This window comes from Myotis lucifugus, unplaced genomic scaffold, assembly GCF_000147115.1.
Source record: "Myotis lucifugus unplaced genomic scaffold, Myoluc2.0 scaffold_440, whole genome shotgun sequence".
NCBI classification, from domain to species: domain Eukaryota; kingdom Metazoa; phylum Chordata; class Mammalia; order Chiroptera; family Vespertilionidae; genus Myotis; species Myotis lucifugus.
In genome coordinates this window covers 800657-821230 of record NW_005871488.1, presented here as the reverse complement: position 1 = coordinate 821230, position 20574 = coordinate 800657, and the positions used below count along the sequence as shown (strand labels likewise).

The 20574-nt window shown below is 53.4% G+C and overlaps 1 protein-coding gene across 3 annotated transcripts; it reads right to left on the bottom strand.

The window, feature by feature from the left end:
• Positions 1-3227: 3227 nt before the first annotated feature.
• Positions 3228-20371, bottom strand: PARK7 (Parkinsonism associated deglycase). 3 transcript variants are annotated; one of them, XM_006102907.3, is made up of 7 exons: positions 20202-20371; positions 19096-19192; positions 17830-17931; positions 15916-15975; positions 14726-14795; positions 9799-9885; positions 3228-3574 (listed from the first exon to the last, which is right to left on the bottom strand). In XM_006102907.3, the coding sequence occupies exons 2-7, from the start codon at positions 19183-19185 to the stop codon at positions 3414-3416; spliced, it is 570 nt and encodes a 189-aa protein (XP_006102969.1). In that variant the 5' UTR covers positions 19186-19192; positions 20202-20371; the 3' UTR covers positions 3228-3413. The 3 variants fall into 3 exon arrangements, with proteins under 3 accessions (XP_006102969.1, XP_006102968.1, XP_023600019.1); XM_006102906.3 differs by having other exon boundaries at positions 19096-19207; positions 20202-20370; XM_023744251.1 differs by having other exon boundaries at positions 19096-19207; positions 20309-20359.
• Between the last annotated feature and the right edge of the window lie 203 nt (positions 20372-20574).

Below are 20574 nucleotides of genomic sequence, written 5' to 3'. Positions count from 1 at the left end.
GCGCGCTGGGCTTCTAGACGCATCTCCCCCTAACTCTGCAGTCGGCCCTGGGCAAACCGCTGAGCACAGAGCTCTGCTCAAGGGACACACATGATGCCCCAAGTCCCTGGACCCCGGCCATCAGGCCTAGGAGGGCCCAGACCAGCTCCAAGGCGTCACTTCCCAAAGTCAGAGCCCCTCCCCCTTCACTCCCGCTTCCCTTGTTTGCACACCCTCACCCGCAGCCCGTACTCCTAGAAGGAGGGCCAGGTGTGTGTGGCACTGAGACAGGCAGGTGGGAGGAAGAGGCTCTGGAATGGTAGCCACACGCCTGAAGCCGTGACTCTGGACCAGGTCAGAGGGCCCAGGAGGGGCCTGGAGCCCACCCCAAACACTGCCCGGAGGAGGGCTCTTCTGTCTTCCCCACCCTATTCTGGCTGCCCCGAAGGCACCTCAATTCAGAGACATCTCCCAGTTCCCCTTCCTGCCCTTCTCTCTGGAATCGCGGGGAGCTCAGCCAGAGGAGGGCTGCAGGCCCCCAGCCTGCGATGGGGAGCTTACAAACGCTCGCCCCTGAACCACCCGCGGCTCGGAGGTCAGCAATGTCTGAGCTTCACAGCAACCCGTCTCGTTTTTCTTTGTTGTTGTTGATCCTCACCTGAGGGTATTTTGCCATTGATTTTTGGAGAGTGGAAGGGAGGAGAGACAGAGAGAGAAACATCTATGTGAGAGAGACACATCGATTGGTGGCTTCCCACATGGGCCCCGGTCAGGGCCGGGGATCGAGCCTGCCACCGAGGTACATGCCCGGAATTGAACCCGGGACCCTTCAGTCCATGGGCCTACGCTCTATGCACTGCACCAAACCAGCCAGGGCGTTTTCCTTCCCTTGGTACAGGTGTACTTGACAGATGCCTCAAACGCATCACCTGAACTCCAAGTCCACCTCTCCTGCTGCCCCACCCCCACAGCCCAGGACATGGAATCTCCCTCTGACCTTGTGTTCAAGCTGGAAACTCGGGGATTATCCATCTCCCACTATGTGACCCCTGCCATCCTCAGGTGCCTGCAGTCACCCACCTGGGCCTCCTCGACAGAGGGAGCCGGGAACCCAGCAGGGTCAGGGCCCCCTGGGCTCCGCTGTCCTCCAACTTCAACTCCACCTGGCCCCCGGCTGCTCCTTCACAGCCCAGCACTCCTGCCCCAGGGCCTTTGCACTGCATCTCGCTGCCTGGAAGGCGCTGAAGCGTCCTCGAGGCTGCCTGCTCCACACCAGCTCTCCAGACTCCTGTGGTCCCCCCGCAGAGGCTCCCTCCCCACCCCGTCTCCTCACCGCACGTGTCTTCACGGGGTGCCGATGTTCTCAGGTTTGCTCTCTCCCTCCCCCACAACGTAAGCTCTAGGAGGACAGACGGGGTGTCTCTCGGGGCTTACAGCCCCAGGCGGGAGGCTGGCACACTGGGCACCGAGCAGAGCTGCGGAGGGAATGAACCCGAGACCGGCCACCCGCCCGCCGCCGCGCAGTCCTGGGCCTTCGGGCCTTCGGCGCTGATCAGGACGTGCGACTGCACGTGTCCCATTTATTTAAGGGCTCTCACCTGCCTTGCCTCTGGTCCAGGGGTCACGACCACTGCCCAAGGGCCACACCGCCCGCTCGGTGAAGACGCAGCCCGGCTCACCGCCCCGCACGCCCGTGGCTGCTCCGGGGCTTCAGGAGGGTGGCGCGGGGCCCAGGTGGCGGGCATTTTAGTCTCTGCAGCAGGTTTGCCGACGCTGTGCGGTCAGAGGGGAGAGAGGAACAGGAGGCACGGGCTGGAGGGTGCTGGGCTGCAGAGCGGGTGCCGCTCTGTCCAGGGATCTGAGCCGCTGCTTTCGGAGGCCTGGCCCCCCCTCCCTCCTGCGTCAGCCACTGTGCCCGTCACACACAGGTACCGGAGCACACAGGAAGCAGGCGCTGCTGGCTCCCGCCAGCACCAGTCACGTGTCAGCTCTCCACGCCTGTGTCGGAGTCGTTCTCACGTGACCAGGGGGCCGTCCGTGGCCCGTGTCTCTGCCCGTGCCCTTGGCCCAGCACCCAGAGCACCGGCAGCGAAGGCTGAGCCCAGGATGGCGGTGCTGCTGAGCGGCCTCACCCGGCCGGGTCGGGGCGGAGAAGGCTGATTGACTGGCGGGTCTGGGCACCGCCCACCCCTTGTGTGTTTTACCCTCGTCTGTGGGAGCGGGGTGGTTCCCGGGGTGAACAGCTGGGAGTCGTCACCTGAGAAGGAAAAACAGAGGCTGCACGGACTCAAAGCTTCCACCAGCCAAGGGCCCCTCTGCATGGGAAAGGGCCTGGGTCCCCAGCTCCACCATTACAGCCGACCTCACGGCGCAGCCGCCACGGAGATGCGGTTCACCGGGGGTCATCGCAGCCTCTTCCATCTCATCTGTGCCTTTTGTCCTGGCTGCACACACGTGCTGAGCGGGGTTCCGTGCGCGTGCATGAGGGTGTGCATTGTGTGTGTGTGTGTGTGTGTGTGTGTGTGTGTGTGTGTGTGTAGGCAGTCCCACACCAACAACAATCCTCAGGTTCCCTAGGTGAGGTCCCAGGCCCGCCCTCCCCTGGACACTGGCCGCACGCCAGGCTGCTCCCTGTGCGCTGACCAACCAGCCACAGGTCACGGGTCCCCAAGCCCTGGCTGGGTGAGAGCCTGCCAGGACAGCGCACAGGCCTCCAGAAACCCAGGTCCCACTGGTGACCGAGATCACAGAAGGGAGTGAAGGGTGTCAGTCACAGCGGCAGGAGGTACGCAGGGCGCGGCCTCGCGGTGCGCGTCTTCCCTGCGGAGCTGGCCCCGCGCTGGCCGTGGAGCATCGGGTCCCCACGTGGAAGCCCCAGGAAGGACCGAGGCCTGTCCCTGCGGGGTGCGGGGCTGCACTACATCACCACTGGCTCAGTCACTGGCCATCCCTCCCAAGATCAGGGAGCTGCCGGCAGGGCCGACCTCTCACCCCTGGGCTCCATGGCATCCAGCCTCACCCTCGGGCGGGACCTCGTTAACACAAGACACCAGGACCACTCTGCGCAGAAGGACACTCCCAGGGCTCCGTGCCGGGCGCGGGCGAAGGCCGAGTACATCTTATTAAAAACCACGCATCGCACGTGGGCACTGCCCCTCACTTTCACACCTGAGCAACAGCTAAGCACTGCTCACAAAGCTGATGATGAATTCAGTTTCACAAAAGAAATGGGAGACGAAAGAAGGAGCTGGTAGTTTGCTACACGTCTGTTTATTCTGCAATCGAGGTTCGGAAATGTGGGGACACAGGTGTGGGGGGATCTGAGGAGGCCTGGCACCCCACTTCCCGGGCAGCGCCTCGGCGTCCCCACACAGCAGCACAAACACAAGGAGGCAGGGGGACCAGCAGCCCCCTAACCCCTCCCAGGGCCGCGGCTAGTCTCTCAGCACCAGCGGGGCCTTCACCTGCTCGGCCACCTCCTTGCCGCTCAGCGCCTCCACAATCGCCAGGGCGAACTCGAAGCTGGTCCCCGGCCCCCGGCTCGTGAGGATCAGGCCGTCCTTCTCCACGCGATTCTCTGAGTAGCTGTAATGATCTGGGCAGAAAAGTAAAAAAGGGTTACGTCCTGCAGGGCTGCACTGCACAGTGAGCATCGCTCAGCAATTCCATTCCTGCTCACGCGCATCACCGGGCTCACATCAGTACAGGAAGTGAACACCAAACTCTCTGGCCAGCCCTTCACAACCAGGCGCCCAAGCTCCCCGAGCCCAGCGGGAGCTGCGGGAGAAGGGGTCCAGCCCGGGCAGGGACAGACCAGCTGGGACCCGACCAATGGCCACACTAAGGTACTAAGTTGCCTGCAGCTGCATGTGGCCTCCTAGTGCCCAGGAAAGTAAACGCTAATGACTCCGTTTGTTATACAACAAATGCTGACGGGTCAGTTCTGTAACCTGAAGGGCAGAACAGCCCCCCATGTGACTGTAGGCCAGTGATGGCGAACTTATGACACGCGTGTCAGAGGTGACACGCGAACTCATTTTTTGGTTGATTTTTGTTAAATGGCATTTAATTATATAAAATAAATATCAAAAATATAAGTCTTTGTTTTACTATGGTTGCAAATATCAAAAAATTTCTATATGTGACACGGCACCAGAGTTAAGTTAGGGTTTTTCAAAATGCTAACACGCCGAGCTCAAAAGGTTCGCCATCACTGCTGTAGGTGTTCAGGACCCGCCACCCCCCAATATGCCACCCTGACGTGCTCTTCTGAGCTGTGGGCGCTTGAAGCAGAGCCAGTACAGGAGGCGGCGTTCTGTGACCCCCCAGCCCCTCCATCTGCCTCCACACGGACCCTCCCGAGGGGCTCGAGGGCATGAACCCTCCAGGGCTTCCTTAGCCGGGAGGGTGGCCTCTTCCCCAGGGGAGGAGGCCAGAGGCACCACCCGGACAGCCGGTCACACTGTCCATCACACCTCCCAGCGGCTCCCGAGGGCATCCATCGCCCTCAGCCGCTTCCTCCCCCGAGGTCTCTCCCCGCTTCCCTACCGACATAATATCTAAGTCGGAACTCATCCCCTGGAAGTAACTCATCTCCCCTGGTGTCTCCCATGGGACTACCCCTTTCCCTCTGGATAACCTGTCTTTATCAGGGCTCGGGGCCAGGGACCCCGAAGGGGAGAGGGACAACTGCTTTCCTCCTCCACGAGGTGCGGGCGGGGGCGGGGGGAGGCGGCTGAGGGCGGACATGCGGAGGGCACAAACTACCTGTTGTGCACACACTTGCTGCTGCCTCCAACACACCACCACAGCGGAACATGCTGGGGGCGCGGGGGCAGGGGCTGTGGAGGGAGACCCCACACTCGTTTCTCAGGGACCCTGTTCCTTCTGCACCCCTCAATTGGCGGTGTTTCTGCAAATACAGTAACAGGAAGTGTGCTCCTCCTCCATTTGAGCAAGACTCGGACACAAGGTGGAATTCCTCCGCACGGACTCCCCGGCCCAGATGGTCACAGAACCGCCCTCACTGTCCCCATCGCGCCCCACGGGAAGCCCGTGACTGCGCACCCGGCCTCTCCCGCTCCCTCACCCAGACGCTCTGCTCACGGCTGCTCCTCCTGCCGCAGCATCACACGAGAGAGGCCGGTGACCTCCTCCCCGACCCAGGCCGCTGGGGTCACGGACCCTCCCCGCAGGGACACAGCCTGAGCAAGCGGTCAGCTCCCTGGCTACTGCCCACTCTGCCAAAGGCTGGGCGCACAGTACCGACGGCCCCACGGGACGGCCCGAGCCGGAGACTGAAGGACGCTCCGGTCCACGCCTCCTCGCGGGCTCTGAGTGACAGCCCCTCTGCCCCCCCCCACCCCCCGCCCCCCCCCCGCTCAGCACCAAGAGGTGACCCTCCCACCGGGCAAGGCAGAGCCCCGCCAGCTCTCTCCTCGAGAGCCTTCGCCAACGTCCCCAGCACCTGAGGAGGACGGGACCCGAGTCACGGTGCGCAAGGCCTCTCTGGGCCTGGCCTCGCGGACGGAGCTGGAAGGAACCAGAGGGGACAGGTGGGGAGGGGCCACAAAGAGGAAATGAAGGTCTGAGGTTCACTTAGAGATAAAACGTCAGAACTTAGTGAAGAACTGGACACAGAGAGGCATCAAAGATGGCGCCAGCTGTCTCTCCCGGGCAACTGGGCGGGTGGCGGGGCCCCGCAGCGACGAGGGACACGAATGACAGACAGGGAGGGAGGGCTGTGCTTCGAGGGGCCTCTCCGAGCTCCGGCTGCATCCTGCCACTGCGGCTGGGGCCAGGCCCAGCACACACCCTTCTGACCGCCCCCCCCCACCCCCGGAAGCCCTCGCCCAGAGCAGGAGGCGGCTCAGGAAAAGCCTGTTCAATGACTCGCACAGAAGCCACCTAATGACCCCCGAGCGCAGAAGCACGCAGCTGTCGTCACAATGGGCTTCAGAAGCCACACACCGAGGCTCCTGTCCTTCCAACGTGGGGTCCCACCACCTGTCAACTTCGCGTCATTTCCTCAGAACAAGGCTCAGTTGGTTGGAGCGTCATCCCCGTACACCACAAGGTTACAGGTTCGATCCCGTCAGAGCACATACAAGAGGCAACCAATCGATGTTGCTCTCTCTAAAAATTAATTAAAACATATCCTCAGGTGAGGATTAAAAAAAAATAGCCCAACCGGCGTGGCTCAGTGGTTGAGGGTCGACCTATGAACCAGGAGGTCACAATTCAATTCCCAGTCAGGGCACATGCCCAGGTTGTGGGCTCGATCCCCATTGGGAGGTGTGCAGGAGGCATCCAAACAATGATTCTCTCTCATCATTGATGTTTCTATCTTCCTCTCCCTCTCCCTTCCTCTCTGAAATCAATTAAAAAATATCTATATATATTTTAAAATCTAGAGACCTACTGAAATAACTGAACACAGTACATCAAAACCCTCCTAGTGACGCTACTGCAGCGCCAGAGACCTCTGGTGTGAGGGGTTTTCGCAGCCTGGCCTCATGTACTGATGCCTACGCAGGCCGAGAGCATTTCCAACGCTAACCCAGAAAACCGGCTGAGCCGGGTCTCCCACAGCGAGGGATGAGCTGCCGGGACTGGGCAGCGGGTGGCACAGTCCTAATTGGTTCGCTTAACTCTCTCTTTACAAGTAAAATATAACAAACACCCTTAACTGGTTAAAGATGTTCAAAGATGTTCCACGGAGCTTCTCAATGTTTCAACCAGGAAGAGCCGATGGCCCGCCCTTATCCACTACCGCCCCCTAGTGGTGTTGAGGGGGAGAACAGCGCACACCCACTCACTAGCAAGGGATGCCCAGGGAGAGCAAGTCAGCTGACCCCGACTTGGTGCTCGTCAAATCCACACCTCACAACCAATCTGGCACAGGCTTCCTTTGCTTTAAGCAAACGCCCTAAAGCCAGAAGTCTCGTCAGAGAAAAGGCACCTGGGGAGGCACTAACACGGCGCCCACGGCACCCCCAAGTCACTGAAAGCCTGAAACATTTCCAGTTTGACCTTCAAGGAAAAGTCGCCGACCCCTGCGCACTAGGGATCGGGGATCACATCTAGTGTGGGAACCCAATGAGGCCGATCACCAGTACAGAGGGGGGGCCCTATTACTAGACAGTGGCGGGGAGGGGCCTGCCCCAGCTCGCCCTCCTCCACACGGGGCAGCCGGGCAGTGTTCCAAGCATGTTAAACACGTTAACTCACTGAACCGTCAACAACCCTGAGGCAGGTGCCACTGTTACCCTCAGACGACAAGAGGAGGAAACGCTCAGAGAGGGTAGAGCCTGCCCAGTCGCAGGAAGCGGTCGCCTGGCTGAGACCTGCTCCTCACCAGTGACCAGCATTCGGATGCTTCTAAAGTAATGGACAAGTGAGAACTGAAAAAAATCCAAGCCACAACATGTTAAAAAGTGAGAAATGGAACAGCTTTGCCCCTCGGATGGGACTGCTTATGTGAATAAAAAATCTCGCACTGATCTAGTAAGTTCCCGGTGATGCCCAGCAGGAGGGCCTCGCCCAGGGGGACCCCAGGAAGTAATCCAGCTCCCGCCTCAGAACGCTCTGACGGGCAGACCCCAAACGCTGTTCCTACACCAGGGCTCACCCACTAGTCCACGCCTGCTGAGCTCGGGCCTGGCCTCTCTGAGCCCATCTCATCGGGAAAGAGATGGCGACGCCCGCCTGCTGGGCACTGGGGACGGTGAGGCTCCCGAGATGATACCAGTGACCGGGCCTTGTGAACGCCCGAGTTTCCCATCTCACTTTTCCTGCCCCCACCACTCTTCATGCTCTGGTGGCATCACGAAAGCAGAAACAACAGACACACCTTCAGGCCACGTGCTGTGTGTACATCTTCTTTCTAGTAAATGCTAACTACCACAGGAAGCCCGATTCGGCTCCTCTCAACCCTCCAAAGCCTCCCCGTTACCACAGAGGAAATTAAATCCCTACAGTGACAGCGTGTGGATGTCAGTTCACCGACTGTGACGTGTCCCACCTGGTGCAGGAAAGGAAGCTGGTGGTGAGGGAGACTGCGTGTCGGGGCAGCAAGTCTACGGAAACTCTACTTTCTGCTTGATTTTGCTGTGAACCTAAAAGTGCTCTCAAAAATCTTATTTATTCTAAAAAACAGCAATATAATGAGAAATGCTTACTTTGCTGTAAGGTATGTTAGCTGTTGTGCTTTGTTTTAGTTCAGAATATAAGCCCAGAGCAGGACTGAGAGGGGAGACAATGTGTGGGAAGCCGCGTATTGTCTTCACTAGCGGAGAGGTGTGGACAAGGAGCCCGGGAGGCTGGTGACCCTTGAGCCCTGGCAAAGGTCAGGGCTATGCACCCACTGTTTAGTGGAGACAATGGTAGCTGAAGCAACTTCCCCACCAGATAGTCATGTCAATCCTCACTGATAAGATTGTCTGCCTGTTACTGGAACCTGCCTGTCTAAGGGCTATGGGTGGATCCCAAACTGAACAAAAAGATGGCGAGGCCTGAGCACAAGCGGAGGCCATCCTCTTGGGATGGGCTCTCGCCTGGCCCCCCAATTTCCAAATTATTACTTGTCTTGTCTCTTTCATTTGTGTGCAGCCCCTCTTCCAGATCCCGAACCCTGAACCCCGCGGGACGTGGGGGAACACATACATTTACACAACAGTGGATCAGTTGCACAGTCACCTTAAATCAGCTTTTGAGACTATTTTGTTTTGTCTGTTTATTCACTGATTTTTGCTGGTTGGGGTTTTAAACTCAGTTGCCACACTAGCTGAATGCCAGGTGAACCGCATCTGGTTTGGACTGGAAACTTATGATTCTCTTGCAATTACCCACACAGGTGTGACTTTTCTTTCTCTTTCCAAGTTCAGGGTCTCTGCCTCTGTCACATGCACGCCAGGCACAGACGGCAGAGGAGACACCACCTGTCTACGAAAGACACTCCCGGCTGCTGCTCTGAATGCACCGTGAGAGGCAGCCCCTGGCACCAAGGAAGCACCGATCAGGATGTGGTTGGACATTCAGGGCTGTTAATGCTACACCTTGTGCTTTAAATCGGATGGAGGTGTCTCTGCGAGCAGTAACTCCTGGAGGACAGGCAATGCCATGCTCCGTCTACAGCCTCCAAATAAGAAGCCACTCAAGAGAATTAAAGAAATTTTTGATAAATAACAAAAAATATGTAAGACGATGTTAGTCTTAAAAAGCCAGCTGCGGGACAACAGACATAGTAGCTCTCATTTGAGTAAAAATATTAAACTACGAAGGATAATGAGCATTTGGAGAGAACGTTCTAGAGGCACACACGAAAGTCTGAGCAGTTGGAGGAGAAACAGGCATTCACTTCACCCTCCCGTCCTGTAAAGAAATTCCTCTCGTGAACATAAACTAATAAAGGTGAAATGTCCAGCTGATATTACAAGAGAAACGGGTCACCCCAGGACACGGCCTGCCACCCAGGCCTCTCTGACGGGAGAGAGCAACGTTCGCTTTACTCTGGACCTTGGGCAAAAGGGCACTTTCTGAAATTGCTGTCCGGGTTTAAGATTTACCCTCAGGCCACTGGCAAAGTATTTGGTAAAAACACTAGTTGACCTGGCGTGTCACCAGCAGGAGCCGCCCCCGCCCGGGCCTCTGCCGCGTCAGCACCATCTCTCTGATGAAAATACTTGCAGGGAAAGCGAGGAGCACGGCACCCCTCGACCCACAGGCAGCCTCTACAGACAGATCACACGGGTGGGAAATGATGCTAAATTGCAGCTTTTTGAGGTCTGTTTGTACCTTAAAATATAAGCATATACTTACTCCCATTCATCATTTTGTCTTTAGCCAGTGGGTGTGTTGTAACTTTGCTTCCAAAACCTATTTCATGAGCCAACAGAGCTGTAGGACCTAAAAAGATTAATAAAAAAGATTTAAGTGTATTGAAAAAACCATGTCTTAAAAATTGCAGCAGCAAAAATATTCTTCAAAAGCAGGAGGCTCTTACCTAAAATATACTTATGATTCTGAAGTTATACACTTGTTAGTACAAGAGGTAAAGTATCTTCCTATATAATAAAAGCCTAATATGCAAATCTACTGAACGGCAGAAGGACCGGTCACTATGACACGCACTGACCACTAGGGGCAGACGCTCAACACAGGAGCTGCCCCCAGCCCGCAGGCCCCAGGCCAGCCAAGGCAGGTCCCAGCGGGGGGCCCCCCTGATCACCCTGCCGGTTGCCCAGCAGAGGGAGGCGACTGGCTTCGGGGCTAGCCAGCGAGCGGGCAACAGCAGGGAGCGGGGCCCACTGGCAAGCGGCCGGCGCCACACCCCCCCATCACCTCCTGCAGAAGGAGGTGGACCTGCGGCAGCAATGGGGCGATGGGGGGAGTGAAGGGGGGCAGGGCCAGCTGATGAGCAGGCCAGCGCTGCCTCCTGATCGCCCCGCCAGTTGGCGGGCCAGGCTGGCCAAGGCGGGTGCCAGCAGGGGCCCCCGATCGCCCCACAGATAGGCCCTGATCGCCGGCCAGGCCTAGGGACCCTACCTGTGCACAAATGTTGTGCACTGGGCCTCTAGTGTTTATAATAAACCATCTACTGAGCACTTCTGGCAAGTGCACAAATTCAAAAAATGGCAAAAACCACTTCATCAAAAAGACTCACCTTGACACCCAAGGAGCACAAAGGTAAACAGACTGTGGCCCCGCCTCAAGGAACAGGCAGTGCGCATGTCGGGGGTACAAGAGTGGGGAGACCCTTGTCGTCTGAAAAAGCAAGTTCATCCTCTTGACAAATGAAAATTTTAGTTACACAGTAAAGGCAACTGGTACTCTCCGAACTTCCGGGCCTCACTGCTGTTTTTCAGAGCACTTTTATTTTTTCACTTGAATCTAAAAACATCTGCACTCATCCATCTCTCCATCCCAACATACCAGGTGTACTAGTAAGGTTATTAAATGAACGGAACACCATCCGGCCCTGGAGGAGATTCCTGTGAAATGCCTGCGAGTCTGAGATATGAAGGCACTAATGCTTATTACAGCTACTTAAGAGAACCACAAACAAATGTCGATTTTCGATCCTCTATATCAGTGGTTCTCAACCTTCTGGCCCTTTAAATACAGTTCCTCATGTTGTGACCCAACCGTAAAATTATTTTTGTTGCTACTTCATAACTGTAATGTTGCTACTGTTATGAATCGTCATGTAAATATCTGATGTGCAGGATGGTCTTAGGCGACCCCTGTGAAAGGGTCGTTCGACCGCCAAAGGGGTCGCGACCCACAGGTTGAGAACCGCTGCTCTATCTCTTCCCTCTTAAAATGAAATTCATCAAAATGTGTTCACTGATATGTCAACTTCACTGATATGGACAATCCCAAGCAGATTTTGTAACAGGTTCCTCACATAAGGACTAAAACCAAAAAGATTTTAAACCATTGTTGTCTGATCTTAAAAACTCTTTAAAGTTAGTTATCCTACCTTTTTTCTCTAAGACACACACACACAAAAACCTTTCTAAGCCCTCACGTCACACCGAGAACAACATGCTTCAGAATCGCACCCTGACCTCCGAGTGGGGGGGCCTGTGGCTCAGGCCCAGGACAGTCCACACACTCGAGTCTCAGCAACCCGAGCACTCGCTCTTACTGCCCTTTCATTTTGCAACATGAATCCAAGCAGAAAGCAGTTATATAACCAACAGCTCCTCAGACCATAGCTGCTCCGAAGGAAGATCAAACAAATAACACGAATTACATAAGCTTCTGCCAACGCCAGGTGTCAGTTTCAGACCCAGTCCCGACTTCATCTCTGCAATCAAAAGCCTCAAACAGCCCTGACCAGTTTGGCTAAGTGGATAGAGCGTCGGCCTGCGGACTGAAAGGTCCCAGGTTCGATTCCGGTCAAGGGCATGTATCTTGGTTGCGGGCACATCCCCAGTAGGGAGTGTGCAGGAGGCAGCTGATCGATGTGTCTCTCTCATCGATGTTTCTAACTCTCTATCTCTCTCCCTTCCTCTCTGTAAAAAATCAATAACATATATATATATATATATATATATATATATATATATGTATATATATATATATATGTATGTATATATATATATACACACATACACACACACACACATATATATTTTTTAAAAGCCTCAAACATATTTGATGTCTCTCTCCACCTTACTTTTATCCTCAGTGTGAGACAGCTGTGTATGGCAGCATGTTTTAAAAGTCTATAAAAACTGCATAATTGTCACTCATTTTTTTATTTTGATGAACTCACGAATGACCCTTTATCTTATTTTGTAAGATTTTAAGAAAATAAGGAGTCACGACCCACATTATCTTAGGTTACAGCAACCCCCAGGAGAGGCCGTGCAGTGAGGAGTGCAGTCACACAGGCATTTAGGCTGCTCCTTCCACATGATACAACTGCTGCCTGGTGATGTGTCAATACGTTTATGTGACAGTTGAGTGTAGAAATCTGCTGCTGCCTTACTCATCATGGGAAGCTCGTCACTACTGCTGCCTGGGCTTCCAGATCCCATTTGGAAAATGAGCTACTACTGCCCATTAACTACATACTAACTATTAGCTATATGACTTCAAACTGCAGACACCAGCTCTGAGCAGGAGGAAGGGTGAACAGTAGACAGAGCCCCTTGGGCAGCCGAGAGGAAGCCTGCAGTGCCACCGTGTGGTGATTTACAGGAAGAACACCTGGGCCACCCCCAACCCCTCCAGGGGTCCCTGAGATTGTACCTAGACGCAGGCATGGACCACTGCTGGCTCCGTCCTGTCCAGGCTTCCTTTCCCTTCCCCCACCCTGAGCAAATCTCTCTTACTTTCTTTTCACAATAGTCTCCCTTCCAATTTCTGTCTCACTCACTCAGCGTTAGGGACTAAGCCAGCCGTGGGCAAACTACGGCCCGCGGGCCGGATCTGGCCCGTTTGAAATGAATAAAACTAAAAAAAAAAAAAAAAGACTGTACCCTTTTATGTAATGATGTTTACTTTGAATTTATATTAGTTCACACAAACACTCCATCCATGCTTTTGTTCCGGCCCTCCGGTCCAGTTTAAGAACCCATTGTGGCCCTCGAGTCAAAAAGTTTGCCCACCCCTGGGCTAAGCTCATATTCCTTCTGTTCCCCATTTGTAACTGCAACACCAAATCATCGCATTTCTCGTCACGCTTCTCGGTGTTTGCAGCGCCCAGAGGAGTGGGGCAGGACCCTGAACACAAGCCCACGGTTAGAGCGCTGTCACTTTTTACTGTCGGTTTCAATGACTCGAGGCCTAAGCACTCAGGCCTGCCCGAGTGAAAACAGTGACCCAGATGTGGCTGATAACCCCGCTATCCCGCGGCACAGGACAAACCGACATGTGGTTTACAGCAGCGTCTCAGGAACGGCCCCAGCCCCAGCTTTCCTCTCCTGTGGTGAGAGCACTAAGGACGAGGCTGGGGCACCGGGGCCAAGTCCTTACACAGCTAAGCCGGCCTCCACTTGCTCCCCAACAGGGCGCAGCTGCGGGGCTGCCTGACTGGAGGCCTCCAGCAGAGAAGTCCCTGTGCCCAAGGGCAGGTCAAGAAGCTGGTGCTGAGCAGGAGCCAAGGACAGCGCCTGCGGGGCGGTCCCCGCCGCTACCGTCCCCGTCTCTCACACAGCGGTTCTCAAACATTTAGGCCTTAGGAACCCGCTAGCTCTCATGTGGGTTCTCTCTCTTAATAACTGCCCCGTTAGACATTAAAGCTGGGAAACTGCAACACAATCCTCGCACACACACCAAGCCCGAAGAATAACGTCGACACACTCTGCTATCACTCCTGCGAGAACAAGAAGGAAAAAGGCAAATGATGTCTTCACAGTATCTGCTGACCTTTCGAACCCTTTGAAAGAACGCTGGCCACCGCGGCTCTAACAGAGTCCCGAGGATCGCTAGCCTACGATTGTAAAAAGTCCACCGTATTGAAGAAAACATCACTGCACCATTTCATCCAGTCCACCCATTCGTTCATTCACTTCACTCTTGACAAGCATTTAATGAAGACCTACGACAAGTGAGGCGCCTATGACAAAAATTACACTATGGAGGTCACGGCTCGATTCTGTCAGGCTCGATTCCCACAGGGGGTGTGCAGGAGGCAGCCAAGCAATGATGTTTCTCTCTCATCCATGTTTTCATCTCTCTATCTCTCTCCCTCTTAAAAAAATGTTATTGAAGTAAAAATATTTCTAAGTTTCTAAGCTGTGGGGCATCTATGAAGCACAGTGACCTTCCTCTGAACTAGGTGGCAGGGAGCTCCGTGCTGGACCCAGCACAGCACCGAGGGCCAGGCAGGAAGTGTCGAGGCCGCGGAGCCACGGGGCAGGCGCGGGGCAGGGCTGTTTGTGGCTGGCGGTTCCTGCTGACGGTGCTGGCCGAGGTCCTTCCTGGCGTGGGAGAGAGGTTAGAGAGATCTGCCGTAACAAGCTGTTTACTGCGTTCCAGAGGGCCTCGTCTTCCTCCGAGGTCAACCAAACACAGAAAACACGACGTTTCACGGAGCGTAGACCAAAGCACGAGGAGGCAGAAAGGAACAGCTGTACTCATTTCTGAATTGAAATGACCTCCTTCATGCCACCCAAACTAAGAGCGCCGATCCAGAAGCTGCCACGCTCTATGAAGGGGAAGAGGCGGGTCCCCCGTCACGGGGCTCAGGGGCCAGGACGACACACGCTGGCGGAGGGAGGGCCGCACGTACCTGCACAGATGGCGGCGATGAGGCCCTTGCGGCCCTGCTGCTCCTTCAGGATCTCCTTCACAGCAGCAGACTGTCCAAGAGCAAACACACGAGTTCTCGTTAAGCCACGGCCAGCATCTGGCTGGGAACTTCAGCCGAATCTGATTTTAGCTTAATCCACAAGATCTTAAACCTACTAGTAACTACTTTTAAACAGTATTTCTAGATGATTAATATAAAAATGATCAAATTCATAATGCTTCTACATTCCTCCCTAAACCCAATCAAGGCACTTATTATAAGAGAAAGGCATCCTTTTCTTAAAGGTGTTTGAGTTGCCCGGTTGGCATGGCTCAGCGGTTGAGTGTTGACCTTTGAACCAGTCATGGCTCAATTCCCGATCAGAGTGCACGCCTGAGTTGCAGGCTCATTCCCAGCAGGGGGTGTGCAGGAGCAGCCGACCAATGATTCTCTCTCATCACGGGTGTGCAGGAGCAGCCGACCAATGATTCTCTCTCGTCACTGATGTTTCAGTCTCTCTCCCCCTCTCCCTTCGTCTCTCTATCTACCTATCTACATATATATATATATATTTTAAAAAGCTGTTTGAAGTGGAGATGAGGAAAACAGCTTTCCCTGGGCACAGCGACCCCTCCTCTCTCCCCCCACACCCGTGTACTCCAAGGAGAAAGAACTGGACATGAGGGAGTGTGGCGCTGGGTGTCTTCAGATGCGAAGTCAGGAAGAGGCCCACAGCCCCGATGTCTGATTCCGCCTGCTCCCGGAGCCTGGCTGTCCCTCCCCTCCCTCCTTGCAGGCGGACTCCTCACCTGCGCCTCATGCCCCTTTCATTCAGGCTGCAGCCCCAGCCGCCCCGCCCCCGGCTCCCCGATTGGTGAGGAGACAGCTAAGCTCTCATCCTTCTATGCCTAACCTGAATAGAACATAGATTTTTCCTTTTGCTGCTTAGAGGGGAAAATGTGCTCTAACATCTGGACTGTGTTCACCAAATGTGTTCATAAACTACTGTCCACCAGCTCAGCTGACTTCTGTAGCGTATGTCCTTAGAAATGGTTTTTTAAAATGAAGACAGAATTGTTCATTTCACCTGTTCCTATTCTATTCACAGCCCCTTTCCCAAAATACTTTAATAATAGCAAAATCAACAGAACACAGCACACGTGGAAACACTTTCTCTACACAGTTCTTACCTCACATAAATTCTGTGCGCCCAGATTACCTCCCGGCAGAACCACTACATCATAAGGTCCCTGTAACAGTTTAAGAAATAACATTTCATTTGAAATGTGCATGGACGCGACAGTCAATAACACTTTCCTATTTTAAATATGGGTCACAGCAAAAAACTGTTCACCAAAAAGTTAAATAAATTAAGGTGTATCTAAATTAAGGTGTATCTCTATGATGACATGTTGTAACCAGCAACACATGCAGAAAATCTGTGCATGAAAAGACATCCATGTTGGAGAACTGCAGGTGTAGCATGACCTCCTTCTTGTAAAAGCTGCATGTATGTGTGTATACACCCCCACATACATGTGTATAGTATACAGACACTCATTGACAAAGAAGATACTCCAACTGCTAATGGGGAGCAGTGTGGGATGGGGGGAGGGAGAGAATGAGACACTTAACATTTTAACTTTCTGTATGTCTATACTGTAAGAGTTCTTTTTCAACAAGAATGTAGTACAGAGTAATGAAGTGTAGTCAAAAGAAAAACAAATTTTAAGTAACAGGCAAAGAAAAATATTTTTAACCTTATGAGAAATGAAACTTGGGAGAGAAATATGATGTCATATTTTAGTATCCCCAACACCAAAACACCCTAGAAATCTAATGATTTCAAATTTGCTAAAATTACAAACTGGAAATTTTTTTAACAATGCTTTCAGATGTTAAAAAAGTTTTAAAAATTTAGTCATTAAGCAAATTACAAAATGACAATGTAGTCCATATTTAGAGCAACATCTGTTATTTAGAATTACTTTTAGATACTATAAACATCCCACTGTTGTTTTTAAACCAAGCAAAATTAAACACTAAAAAGAAAATATGTGAAGTATAGATTCTCTTTTACTCCTTTTAGATATTGAACTGGCCCACACATGGACACAAAAGGTAACAACAGTTCTAAAACACAAAAGGCTGAAAAAAGAGAAGGAATATTTACTTCGACTCTCACTTGTAAGGTGCTACTTAGAAAGTTTCAACATATATATGTAAACTAGAGGCCCGGTGCATGAAAATGCATGCACTGGAGGTGGGGGTCCCTCAGCCCGGCCTGCCTCCTCTCACAGTCCAGGAGCCCTCAGGGGCAGGAGGCGACGCGGCGATCAGGGAAAGGCCATGCCCCATCACACCTCTGCTGCTGCCACTGCCGACAGCGCAAGCCTTGGCTGGCCCTGGTTACCTGAGCCTTGGGCAGCCCTGGGCGGCTGGGGGGCTGAGGGGGTCTCTGGCTGGCACACGGGCCAGGCAAGCCTGCAGCCAGGAAAGGGTGTGCAAAGGTATCTGTGCACACGTGCGTGCACGCTCCTGAGGAGAGACCTCAGCTCGACAGAGCACCACAGTGCTGGTCATGCCTAAGATTACGAACCACATTTCTAAAGACACTGACAAAGTGACACAATTGAAGGGGAACTCCTCCTCCTCCCTTAAGCCAACCACTGACCAGGGATGAGCTGTCCACGCAAAATGAATCACACAACTACTTCTGTTTCACTGCACAAGGAAAGGTAGAGAGTGGCTTTCGAATAAAGGCTCGGAAGTGAATGGGAACATGGCAGCTGATTCACTTATATCAAGTGACAAAGTTGTAACAGGAGGCAGGGCTGCCCGTGGAAGCCAGGACACTGCTCCCTGCAAGTGTCCCCTCCATCCACCTGCCCACCCAGCCACCTACTGAGCACAGGAAGGACCAGGAGCTGCCAGCTACACGATGGAAAAAGGCAAAGTCCTCCCCCTACAGGGCAGATGCGGGGAAGATGTTCAAGCAAAGTAACTTTCCTAAAACAAGTCTGTGCTAACAGCAGCCTTACACGGACTCAAGAAACCGACCAAGAAGCCAGAGGGAGGAGGCGTTTCAAGGACGGAGAACGAACCTCTTTTCTGGCGTCTTCCAGGCTGGCATCAGGACAGATGATAACATCTCGGCTGCACTGCACCGGGTCCTTTCCCGCCAAACCCGCAACGGTGACCTTAATCTACGAGAAAGAGGTCGTCGTGATAGTTAACACTGAAACGGAGTCACGCCTGCACAGCTGCCCTGGGTTTTAAAATAACTGACAGGAAAATGGGCAACAAAACCACGCTGGCTTCAAGCTAATCAATCGGCGAAATGCGATGAATAACGAGGTCCGTCCTGTCTGCCTGGGACGGAGCTGGTCCAGATGCGCCCAGCGCCGTCCGGTCAGCGCCCTTTCTCCCGCCGGCGTTCTGGTTCGGGAGGTAAGTCCTATGGTCGTTCTATCACTAACCCACCGTGCAAGTCGCTGTTGCCATGAAAGTGAGGAAATGCCGCTTAATCTCGCAAAGATTTACCAAGCTGACAACACCAAGAGCTGGGTCGGGGAAAACGGGGATTTTCCTACACGGCTGGTGGGTCCAACACGCTGGAACTTGGAGTCATTTACATTTAACAAAATCTAGGAACACCAACGAGGGGCGGGTCCTTCCGCCCACCAGGTTCACGTTCACGTTTGCGCCAGGAGGCCTGTGCGAGGACATGGCAGTGCTGTGATGCCGCGAGACAACCCTCTAGGGCAGCGGTTCTCAACCTGTGGGTCGCGACCCCTTTGGGGGTCGAACGACCCTTTCACAGAGGTGGCCTAAGACCAAAAACACATATATAATTACATATTGTTTTTGTGATGAATCGCTATGCTTTCATTATGTTCAATTTGTAACAATGAAATTGGGGGTCACCACACAACATGAGGAACTTTATTAAAGGGTCGCGGCATTAGGAAGGTTGAGAACCACTGGCTTAGAATGATACCCAGCACTGAGGAAATGCTACTTACGGATTCACAATGGTCACAGACGACATATATAGGTACGTAACACAGAGAAGCAAGGTGAGAACTACAGTCTGAGGCTGTTATCTCTGGGTTGCCAGGGGAATAGCGTTGGGGAAATTCACAGAGTGCTTTGCAATGTTCTCTCTCTTTATTAAAGCATTTGTTCTTCAAGAAATGCTCTGACGGAAACAGGGCAAACAGTTAACAAGTATTAAGTGTAGATATTGGATCAACAGGTCATTACTATGCAGTCTGTTGTGTTTGAAATATTTCACACAGTTGAATACTGTTTTATTCAGAATGACTTTTAAACGTCAAACCAGGATTTTAAAAGGGGGAGGGACTTACGCCAGCTCGCCGCATGACATCCACAGGGATGACCGTCTCCATCTCCTCTGCTCCTTTGGCCAGGATGACCAGCGCCCTTTTTGAAGCCATTTTTACGCTGTATTTTTAAAGACTTGATTTAAAAAATAAAACGAAAGGTATTTAACAAACTTTTACCGCCACCCTGGAAGAGCCACCATTTTAAAGTCTTGGAACATTTTTAGGCAGAGTAACTACCTGTGCCTCTCGGGGAAACAGTTCTGATAGGCGAACACAACGGAATATGAAAAAAAGCATTTTTGGTTAATATTGGTTTACCCAGAACTTCAACTGCTGTGTTTTCTGAGATGAAAACACAGTACGGTTGCTCACCCTCGTTCGTATTTCGTTTCTCTGACCATGTTTTTAAAAACCCAATTTCTAATAATATATTGCAAATGGAGTTTTCTGAAACACAAGGGCACGGGCCTTGCAGTTCACACAATGCAGCTTTCTCTCTTTGCAGCACGTTTCTTTTACACAGAAATGACTAAAGCCATTGCACGGGCAAAACACTAAGTCCACAGTCTTTAGCAACTGGCCTATGAAATTTTTGGAGGGGATTTTTTTGTTTAGTTCCAATAACTGTACTAAAAATTCGGGGCGGGGGTGGGAGTGGGGGTAACAGTTTTAATATTTGAACACAGGTTTTTTACGACGGCGAAGGATGGGAATCCCCTCACTAAACGCAACCCGACTAGATCATTCATTGACAGCGGCTCCCCCAGGATCTGGATAGGTTTTAGCCCCTTCTTTTGCCGGAAAGTTTGTTGTCCGTGCAAAACAGACTGTATTTTATTACAATTTCGACAAACAGGATTAACTACTCCCAAACTGGGGGGATGCTATGCACACAATTTTGCAAGTTTTAGCGCTGTTGCCGCGCCGGCAGCGGAAAGTCTATCTCCTTATCCTAGAGGGCCGCGCGGTGCTCAGGCGGCGAAATCGGGGAGCCGTCTGGGGGTGCTTCCTCCCGAGGCCCCGCCCCGGCGGCGCGGGACGGTCCCGCCTGGGGGGCCAGGCGCCCTCTCGCCACCCGCAGCGCCACGGCCTGCGCAAGCGCCGAGCGCCCCAGGCCCGACCCGCACCTCGCCTCTCCTCCCGCAGCCACGAGCCCGCCTCCCGAACCGCAGCACTTCTGCACCGGGACCACAGGACCGGAACCGGACTAAACGGGAGGCAAACGGGGACGCACGGGAGCACGCACGCACGCACGCCGCCCTATCAGGGCCCTCAGCTCCGCACTGCGCAGACGCACGCCGGGCCTCCTATCTCCCTTCACTGCGCAGACGCAAGCCTCTTGCATCGCGTTACGTCACATCCGGCCGGCCGATCTCACCTTAAAGAGCCGGTAGGAATGGGCTGACTGCGTCCTAATAGGGTTCCAATTGGAAGCTCCATCACCGCGAGAATCCCGTGTACTCACGTGTACTCACGAAATCCCGCCCCGAGTGGCCGGTC